Below are 10653 nucleotides of genomic sequence, written 5' to 3'. Positions count from 1 at the left end.
CCGCCTCAATACCTAGTACCTCTCTAAAGACCGGCGACTGCCGCGGTCTCTCAGGGCAACAAGTTTTGTGCACTTATCCGAAGCGTTAGCTGTTTTGCTTGTCGGGAAATGTAGTACCTGGACCGTTCTCTTGCCTCCATTGCAGGGGCGACGGCAGCCGGAGGACTACAATTCCCAGCATGCTAGGGGAAAGGAAGGGAAACCCAGATCGGCAGTTCCACGTGACCACTCACTATGGCTTCCCTGTGTCGGGGCCAGCAGTTTGGTGGTTGTGAGTGATTTGTTAGTTCTCTGCTGCAGGATACCGCCTCACGAATTCGACATGCAAAAAATCAAATCTCTTATGACCCGGCAGGTAAGTTGCAGAGGCTGAAGCAAAGGTCTCCTTCATCTCTGCTGGGAGAGGAGCCGAGATATTCTGTCCCTGGGCCGCAGGCAAGCAGATACCCAAGTTATAGGTGGTGGCAGGTGTCAGGGGCATTATAAATTCCGGGCACACCCTGGAAAACTCACCTGACCCGCGGGGTTCGGAGCCTTGCTCAGGTGGGACCCGGTGACCCAAGAACATTCCTCTAGATAAGGCCAAGGAGGGAGCCGGAGGCTATCTTTGTCTCCCCCTCCCCCACTTTTGCCAGTTTCCCAGTGATCGCCCTGGCTATACTGCCGGGTTCCCTTTATCTCAAGCTGCCTGACTGTCTGAGGGTGGTCTGGGTGAAAGTGAGGTCTGTGCAGTAGAGATGACTAGAAAGAGTGGGGTGGGGGGTGGGTGGGGAAAGCAGTAATTTGAAGGCAGAATTGATATTGATAGCTTTATGACTTTGGGCAAGTCCCTAAATCTAGTAGCATAAGTTTTCTTATGTGAAAGTGAGAATAATAATTATTTTTGTTCATTCTGTTCACAGTTCTGTTATGAGAGTCATCAGTAAGTTAGTGTATGTGAAATGATACTTTAAAAAAGTAATTGTCATGGCAAAATAATGATCTTTTATTTTTTGCCAGAATGTTAAATCTTGAATAAAAACTTTGGCTGTTTTCTGTCATAAATTAGAGGGATATCCTAATAACGTGTTAGCTTCTTTCAAATCAGAAATGGCAGACATCTACTTTTATGTACTTAATTGATTATGGTTTGGTTTTAGATACCTTTATTTGTTTCAGCTCTAATATTTTACTAGAATTGATTATTCTTTATTATTTTTATATTAGAGAGGGTAATTTAGGTTAGAATTTTAAATCAGTGTCATCTTGAGAACTTTGGAGAATGTTAAGGCAAAGCATTTAGTGAAAGTTTCATTTGGGAATATTTTTGTTGTTCATAGAAAAAAGACTATAAATTCCAAATTAAATTCTTATTTGATAGTTTAGAATTTGAGAGACATCTGGGTAGATTACACATTGTTGGTCTCTGGTGAAGAATACACAAATTCTGTGTGATTATTTTCCTCTGTCAAATTATGTTGTTATTGTCATGAAGATAAAGTTTTAAAGTTCTGTGAATTATAAAATATATAATTAAGTGGATAGTAAAATTTGGCAGTTCCTTACATTTGTTGAGTCCTGGTCTTATGCTTCATAACAGTTCTTTCTTGAGGATGGGTTTGAATCCTGGTCCATCCTGTAGCTGTGTGACCTTGAGCAACTTTACTTAAAAAAAAAATTTTAGTTTTTAATTGAAGAATAATTGATTTCAGAATTTTGTTGGTTTCTGCCAAACATCAACATGAATCAGCCATAGGTATACATATGTCTCCTCCCTCTTAAACCTCTCTCCCATCTCCCGCCCCGTCCCACCCCTCTAGGTTGATACAGAGCCCCTGTTTGAGTTCCCTAAGTCATACAGCAAATTCCCATTGGCTGTCTATTTCACATACGGTAATGTAAGTGTCCCTGTTACTCTGCACACATCTCGCCTCGCCCCCACAGGCCTGTTCTCTGTCTGCATCTCCATTGCTGCCCTGCAGATGATTCCACATATATGTATTAGTATACGATATTTATCTTTCTCTTTCTGACTTACTTCCTTGTATAATAGGCTCCAGGTTCACCCACCTCATTAGAGCTGACTCAAATGCGTTCCTTTTTATGGCTGAGTCATATCCCATTGTATATATGTACCACAGCTGCTTTATCCATTCATCTCTCAATGGACATCTAGGTTGCTTCCATGTTCTACCTATTGTAAACAGTGCTGCAATGAACATTGGGATACATGTGTCTTTTTCAGTTTTGGTTTTCTCAGCGTAAATGCTTAGTAGTGGAATTGCTGGGTCATATGGTGGTTTTATTCCTAGTTTTTTAAGGAATCTCCATACTCTCTTCTGTAGTGGCTGTATCAGTTTACATCCCCACCAGCAGTGTGAGAGGGTTCTCTTTTCTTCACACCCTCTCCAGCATTTATTATTTATAGACCTTTTGATGATGGCCATTCTGACTGGTGTGTGGTGATACCTCATTGTAGTTCTGATTGGCATTTCTCTAATAATGAGCGATGTTGAGCATCTTTTCATGTGTTTGTTAGCCATATGTATGTCTCCTTTGGAGAAATGTCTGTTTAGGTCTTTTCCCCACTTTTTGATTGGGTTTTTGTTTTTCTGGTATTGCGTTGTACGAGCTGCTTGTATATTTTGGAAATTAATCCTTTATCAGTTGTTTCATTTGCTATTATTTTGTCCCATTCTGAGGGTTGCCTTTTCACCTTGTTTATAGTTTTTTTTTTGCTGTGCAAAAGCCTTTGAATTTAACTGGGTCCAGCTTGTTTATTTTTGTTTTTATTTTCATTACTTCAGGAGGAGGGTCATAGAGGATCTTGCTTTGATTTATGTCATTGAGTGTTCTGCCTCTGTTTTCCTCTAAGAGTCTTATAGTTTCTGGTCTTACATTTAGGTCTTTAATCCATTTTGTGTTTATCTTTGTGTGTGGTGTTAGGAAGTGTTCTAATTTCATTCTTTTACACATAGCTGTCCAGTTTCCCCAGCTCTATTTAATGAAGAGGTTATCCTTGCCCCATTGTTACCTTTTTTTGAACATCTGTTTTCACATCTTTAACAGGAATGATAGCATGTATCACATGGGGCTTTCCTAGCAGTGTTTATATGATATGATCAAAGTAAAGAGATCAAGGAGTTAACAGTTCCTGGGGCTAACAAAGAAGTGCATAACCGCAGAGATTATCTCAGTGACTGCATGGATGGTGGAAAAGTGGGAAAACTGGAAGCTGGCTGTTGCAGAAATTCAAGCAGTCGTTGATTTCAGGCTGACTTTGGTAGCCATTTGACTTTTAAAACAATATACACTTCTGTACATTATACCACTAATGCCCCTAAACTGCCTCTGGCATGCTGAATTTGGACTTTGGTGCAGCAGCTAAGTTTGGTGCCGTCTCCTGTTTCTTGCTGGTGGTTCAGCGTAGTCAACATTGCCATCATTGTACTTTGGTTGGTTTGTTTTCTAACCCTACTTTGTAAGAGTGAGTGAGAAAGAAAAAATACGAAAGTCCAGATAACCAGTGATAATAAGTTTATGTCTCCTGAATGTAGTGAAATTGCTCTGAAAATGGTAACTCTTCAGCCTCAGTCATCTGTTTATCGGGTTGAACAGGTAAAATCTGTGCTTAGTTGGGATAGGAAAAAAAAAAAGCTAAAGACCACATACAAAAAGTTGGAACTGCACTGTATAGAAGGTGAGGTAAAATTAGTTTCACACAGATTTTTAAGGTCATCCTAATTATATTTGTTTGTGGCTTGACTTCCACATATTTGTGTGTGCAGCTAGCTCAGTCATGTCTGACGCTTTGCAACTCCATGGACTGTAGCCCACCAGGCTCCTTTGTCCATGGGATTCTCCAGGCAAGAATACTGGAGTGGTTTGCCATTCCTTTCAGTAGGGGATCTTCCTGACCCAGGGATCAAACTTGGATCTCCTGCATTGCAGGCAGATTCTTTACTGTCTGAACCACCAGAGAAGCCTCATATTTAATCATGATTCATACACTTTTTATGAATCTACGAGGTATGAAAGTAGGGTGCTGCCTAGCATTGGGAATTTTATTTGTACTGTTTATTGTTAGGTTAAATATAGCAGTATTACAAATAAATACAAATAAAGATGTTTCTTTTGGGAGGGTCTAAAGAATATGCTGATAATATATTGCTGTTAATGTGAAGAGGTAGGAAATTAAGGTCTCTGACACTTTTTGGCATTTCAGCTCTCCAAGGATCTTGGTTTGGAGGAGAGCGTAGAGCAGCCTTTGTTAGCTCTCTCTGTTTACATGAGTTCCTTTGTTCTGCTTTCTCCGTGATGCTGGCCTCTGTTCTTTCAGTTTGTTCAACACGTGCTTACCGAACTCTCTGTACCAGGCACCATTCTAAGTCTGGGGAATGCAGCAGTAACAGAACAGACGTGTGTGAAGGCAGTCGTGGTGATACACATTTCAGAGGAATAGAGGATAGAGAGTTCTGGGAGTTGTTGGCAATTTGTAACTTTCAGATGGGGCCTTCCAGGTGGCTCAGTGGTAAAGAACCCTCCTGCCAATGCAGGAGGTGAGGGACGTAGGTTTGACCCCTGAGTCTGGAAGATCCCCTGCGGGAGGGAATGGCACCTTGCTCCAATATTCTTGCCTGGGAAATTCCATGGACAGAGGAGCCTGGTGGGCTACAGTCCATGGGGTCGCAAAGAGTCGGGCACGACTGAGCAGCTGAGCGCACACAGCACGTACTGTTTAGATATGGTGGCCAGAGAAGGCCTCTCTGAGAAGGTGACATTTGAGGTAAAACCTGAAGGGGTGAGGGAGTGAGCTCTGAGGATGTCTGGGAAGGAGCCTTCTGGGTGGAAGGAAAAGGAGATGCAGAGGCCTTGAGGCAGGAACATCTCTGAAGGGCAGCAAGAGCCCAGTGTGGGAGGAGGGAAGTGAGTGACGAGGGAAATGGTAGGAGATGAGGTCAGAGGGCAAGGGCAGGAAGCCAGATCACGTAGAGTCTCATCTCCATCTCATCTTCTCCACTTCTCTTCTCACTCATGGTGAGGCCAGGGCGACCAGTAAGGATGCTAATACAGTAATCCAAGTGAGACAGGATGTGGGCCTTCCTCAGGATGCTAGCAGTGGAGGTGCTGAAAGGTCAGATCGTGGGTATATTGTGAAGGTGGAGGTGACGAATTTCTTAATAGATCAGATTTGGGCTGTGAGAGAAAGAGAAGCACTCCAAATGGTTTGGGCCCAGCAACTGGAAGAATTGAATTGACCTGGGTAAGACCGAGGGAGGAACAGATTGAAGGAAGGAAGCAAGTTTTTAGACTTGTTCATTTGAAAGCCTCTTGGCTGTTTGGAGGAAAAAAGTAGGCAGTTGGCTCTTTCAGCTTGAATTTTTGAGGCGAAATCCAGGGTACAGGTAAACATTCAGGAGTCGTGAGCATAAGGAGGGTATGGTATGTATGCTGGCTAAGATCACCAATGGCGTAAGTGTAGAAATAAAACAAGAGTCCACGGTTGGAGCTTTTGAGGACTCTGTGTTCTGAGCTCGGGGATTTAGGAAGGCAGATTGAGAAGGAGCAGTGAGGTGAGCAGCATCCCCCCGGAAGCGTTCTCCTGCATCCCAGGAGCATCCTAAAGAGCGCCTCTCCTGTAGCAGATGCTCAGTACTTATCTGTTGGATAGAGAGCCCATCCCAAGCAGTTAGGTCCAAGGAAAGAACCGAAAAGAAGGGGGAGTGATGAGCTGTGTTAAATGCTGCTCACGGGCCGTGGAGGGTGAGAATGGGAGCGCGCCTCTGCCCTGAGCAGCAGTAAGGCCATCGGCGACTCCACAGCAGCGCTGCGGCAGGGTGGTGAGGAGGAGTGCCCGATGCGGGTGGGCTTGAGAGGCACGAGGGCTGAGTGGAAACACTCTGAATTTTGCCGAAACTTTTGCTTGAAAAGAGAAGGAATCACAAACCGCCTTACACGCTCCTTTTGATCATTGGGACTTACGTTGCTGGTCTCATCGATGGAAGTTGAAGATTCACGTAGACGAAACAGAAGTAAATCTGAAGTGTAATCTGATTCGGCAAAGAAAGTTGCAGAGGCAGGTATTATGTATGATGGATTTTGTATAGGGAAATTATGAAAACAAAAACCAGGTACAAAAGAAAATCCAACAATGGCTAATGATTAGAGTGAAAGTTTCAATTTAATAAAGGCAGAGCACTATAGTTATAGAACCTGAAGCTCCAATACTTTGGCCACCTGATGTGAAGAGCCGACTCATTGGAAAAGACCCTGATGCTGGGAAAGGCAAAAAGGAGAGGAGGGCGGCAGGGGATAAGATGGTTAGATAGCATCACCAACTCAGTGGACATGATCCTGCGTAAACTCCGGGAGATAGTGGAGGACAGAGGAGTCTGGCATGCTGCAGTCCATGGGGTCACAAAAAGTCGGACGTGACTTAGCAACTGAACAACAGCAGCAGCGTAGTTATAACCATGACTTCCTGCTTTAAAGAGGTGAAGATAAAATAAAAATGATGACTTCATGTTTGTTAATAGAAATTTATAAAATTGCTAATCAGATCTATAATCCTAAAATACGGATGAGTGTCAGACATTGTGCTTTGAGGAATTTATCTAACTCTTGGTTTCTGTCTTGATGAGATGAAAGCATTTCTCTGTGATGTTCAGAATAATCGTCAACATTTAAAGGGTGTTTATCATGTACCAGACACTGTTTATGACCTCTCATATATGTTATCTCCTTTGTCCCTTATAAGAGCCTCTGAGTTATTGTTACTGTCATTAGACTATGATGATAGGCACGTCGTTCACGATGGCAGAAGCCATTCTTTGAGTCCCTTGCTTCCTAACATGGATATAGGGTTTCCAGTTTTTATTACTTTTATTTTGTACATTTGGTGGAAAGTTGCCATGTATTAATATTAGTAGCAAATTATTGTGTGATAACTAACTTGGAGGCAAGGTGTTTTTCTGGATACTGGTATATACCACTTGTTTGCTTGTTTCAGACATTGGATTCTTTCCTTGTAACTCTGGGGAAAGAGAAAATGACACCTGGTATATCCTTCCAAGAATTTCTGTTAGGTTGGTTAAACAAATGGTTTGTTTAAAAGGCATGAACATTGTATTTTAAAAAGGTATTTTAGGGTTGGTGTGGTTTTTAATCAAATTATAAAGTTTTACTCTTATGTATGTGTATGTGAGTGCATAGAAATGTGTGTATATAAGATATATTTTGTTGCTGTTCAGTTGCTAAGTCGGGTCTGACTCTTAGAAATCCCATGCACTGTAGCATGCGGGGGTCCTCTTCCCGCCACTCCCTCCCTGAGTTTGCTCGAATTCATATCCATTGAGTCAGTGATCCTCTGTAACCATCTCATCCTCCGTCACCCCCTTTCCTTTTGCATCAGGGTTTTTTCATCTTTTCCAGCATCAGGGTTTTTTCCAGTGAGTCAGATGTTCGCATCACGTGGCCAAAGTATTGGAGCTTCACCTTCAGCATCAGTCCTTCCAATGGATATTCAGGGTTGACTTCCTTTAGGATGGACTGGTTTGATGTGCTTGCAGTCCAAGGGTAATTCTGTAATCCAGCCTTGCCCTCTCCACCACTTTTGGTGCTATGCCCTTATGATGACTGTTGGTGAGAAACTGGGACAAGGAAGAAAGCACACACACACACACCAGTAGTTTCACACTTTAATTTTCTCACTCATTGTAAGACTTTAAGCCTCAGTGCGTGCATGCATGCGCAGTCGTGGCTGACTCTTTGCGACCCTATGGCCCACAGGTTCCTCTGTCCATGAAATTTTCCAAGCAAGAATACTGGAGTGGATTGTCATTTCCTACTCCAAGGGAATCTTCCCAACCCAGGGATCGAACCCATGTCTCTTGCGTCTCCTGTATTGGCAGGCAGATTCTTTACTACTGCGCCATCTGGGAAGCCCTTAAGCTTCCATGTGCTTTTCTTATTCCTGCAGATTTCCCTAGAAACTTAATTTTAAAGTCAGTTTCATGTTCTCATGGGAACGGGGTTTTAATTAGCTGGAGGTTGGAGCCTAACCAAGGCTCCAAATAAGTTACTAATCTCTTTGGTGTTTACTCTGTTCCTGGAATTGTGCTAGCCCTAGGCTAGAGAGGCAAGCAGAACTTGGTCTTTCCCTTCTCTTGGGTCCAGAGAGAGAGGTATGTTTACTATTTAAAACTTTGCTACTTTGGCAGAGGTGTTGGGAAATGTTTAGCAGGGTTTCCAAAACATTAGAAATGATAGCAGTCACCTGGGTTGCTTGTTAAAATGCAATTCCTTGTCCTAATCCAGAAATACCTATTTATTAGATCTGTGGTGAGACTTAGGAAAAAACTTCCTAGGTGATGGAGCTGGTCCGTAGGCAATGCTGAGAAATAGTGTTTCTTTGAAACACAGGATTTAGGAAAATTTCATAGAGGAGCTCTGAAAGTGGGGTGTTGGTTTGGTGGGGTGGAATGAGAGAGCGAGTAGGGTGTGGGGAGAGGAAGACGGGGAGGATGCGAGAGGACGAGAGGGAGAGAGAGTATGGATGGAGAGAGAGAGAGAAGAGGGAGAGAAGGCTGGTGGAGGGGGGCATTTTCTGGGGAAAGTGGAAGATTGGGGATGAAGCAGAGCACCTTGTCATAAAAAAATTATAGCTATCATTGGTGGTATTTTATATTAGGGAAGATAAAATATATACCTCTATAATTTAAAGATGAGTAAGTTCCACTCCAAGTCTCAAATAAATGTGCCCTATATTTTGGTTACTATGGACACCGGAAGGCCAGTATAGGAGAGCTAAAGGACAAAAACTCAACAGCATAAATCTCTCGTTAAGTTCATGTACCGGCTGATTTTGCTTCCAGACTATTATCACAGGGATTTTAGGGGTCTGCTTTGACTAGCCTATGTTAAAAAGAGGCTTTTAAAGAAAATTTAAATTGCGCACTTCTTTCTGTCTTGATAACTTTCCCTGGTGCCCAAATGAGACTTCCAGAATCCCTGAATTCTTGAATCAGAATCCCTGAATACAGAAAGCTGTTGTATAGTCACGCAGTCGTGTCCGACTCTTTGCTACGTCATCCATGAACCATAGCCCACCAGGCTCCTCTGTCCATGGGATGCTCCAGGTAAGAATCCTGGAGTGGGTTGCCATTTCCTTCTCCAGGGGATCTTCCTGGCCCGGGGATCGAGCCGGGGTCTCCAGCTTGGCAGGCAGATTGTTGACCACTGAGCCCTGAGGAAACCTGAAATAGACAAAGCACCAAAGAGCTAAAGCAGCGAGATGTGAGATTTAACTCTCAGTTATGTGGTATGAATTGGGTACATTGATGAGAACGATAAGGTAAATCCTAGGGGTTACTTATGTATTAATTAAGCCTTTATCATTTAAAAATTTATCATTATTTAAAAATCTTCGGTTAGCTCAGTCATAATGCTTGGACCTTTTTGCCAAGGTCCAGTTTGGCAAATGAATTTGGTCCTGATTCATAGATGAGTGCTTTTATGGAATGCTTTTTGTCACCCACGTTTCTTCTCTTTTGGTTGTTTTTGAATAATGGTTAACTTGAACTTCAGCCATTAGGTGTTAAGTTGCCAATATAGTGACTTTATCCTGAATTTCCAAAAGTCCATCTTTCCTTGATTTAATAATAGTACTGTATGTATTGTGACAGCTGTTTTTAGAAACATATTCTATATATTGTACAACAGGAACATGTCTTTTTAAAATGGTGATTTTTATTTCGGTAAGTATAGTCTAACTTAGGGTTGAGAAAGATGAATGGAAAGTCTTTTGCTCTCAGCTGATGGTCTCAGTGAAAGAAGAGGAAGGCTTTGCAGCTTATTTTTGACTCCTCCTGAAGTTCTCTGTATACAATAAAATGTTAAAAAGCAACTGTTGAAGGAGATAAACAAATCACACATATCTGCACATCAAAATCAATAAACTTGGTGGTAATATAACAAGACAAACAAGCAAGTAAGTATTTCCTCTCATGTTACAGTTCTGCAGCACAGTTGAAATTCTCTCTTTTTGTCTTTTTTTTTGAAGGGTCTGAAAAGTCCTCCAGAGAGCCTCAGTGATCTTGGTGCCATTGAGAGTCTCCGGGTCCCTGGAAAGGTATTGATCTACATGAGTGAGCGTGACTTTTTGCTTCCTGAAGAAAATATTATTGCCTTCGGATACTAATTGATTCACAGAAGCTTTTCCCTCCCACAGGCATATGGTTGTTGTGATGAGCTGGGTAAAGTTTTATAATGCAGTAGGCTTGGGGCTTGTTTTGCTCTCATGCTCATTGGGATGCAGTATGATTCATTATTGTGAAGCAGAAAATGCGAAATTGATAAATTTAGAGTTGATTACTGCATCAAATTCTTTGCCCCAAAGCAGTGATATATATATGTATATATATATTTAAATGAAACATATTGATTCGTCTGCTGTAATTCAGATAAATAAAATGAAATTATTTACTTTTTATGCTGTAACACTGAGCTCCAAATCATAGTAAATTATGTTTTCGTGATGAAGCAGAGATATTTGAATAAGTAGCTAAAGCATAGCTTATACTAAATTGTAGATATCTTGGATTTTAATCCCCTGATATTCATGTGAACTTGGCCATCTACAAATTTAATAGGTGTTATTTGAAAGCTAGCTGGCTC

At 41.9% G+C, this 10653-nt stretch overlaps 1 protein-coding gene across 2 annotated transcripts in view; it reads left to right on the top strand.

Annotated features, from left to right (window-relative positions):
• VPS50 (VPS50, EARP/GARPII complex subunit) overlaps window positions 227–10653 on the top strand; it is a 139815-nt gene continuing 129388 nt past the window's right edge. For both annotated transcript variants that reach the window (XM_018047422.1, XM_005678922.2), the window contains exons 1-2: window positions 227–355; window positions 10040–10108. In XM_018047422.1, coding sequence (XP_017902911.1) covers window positions 323–355; window positions 10040–10108 — 102 coding nt within the window. In that variant the 5' untranslated portion in view covers window positions 227–322. The remainder of the gene's footprint in view (window positions 356–10039; window positions 10109–10653) is intronic.

This window comes from Capra hircus, chromosome 4 (genome assembly GCF_001704415.2).
Source record: "Capra hircus breed San Clemente chromosome 4, ASM170441v1, whole genome shotgun sequence".
Taxonomy (NCBI): Eukaryota; Metazoa; Chordata; class Mammalia; order Artiodactyla; family Bovidae; genus Capra; species Capra hircus.
This window is presented reverse-complemented; position numbering and strand designations above follow the sequence as displayed.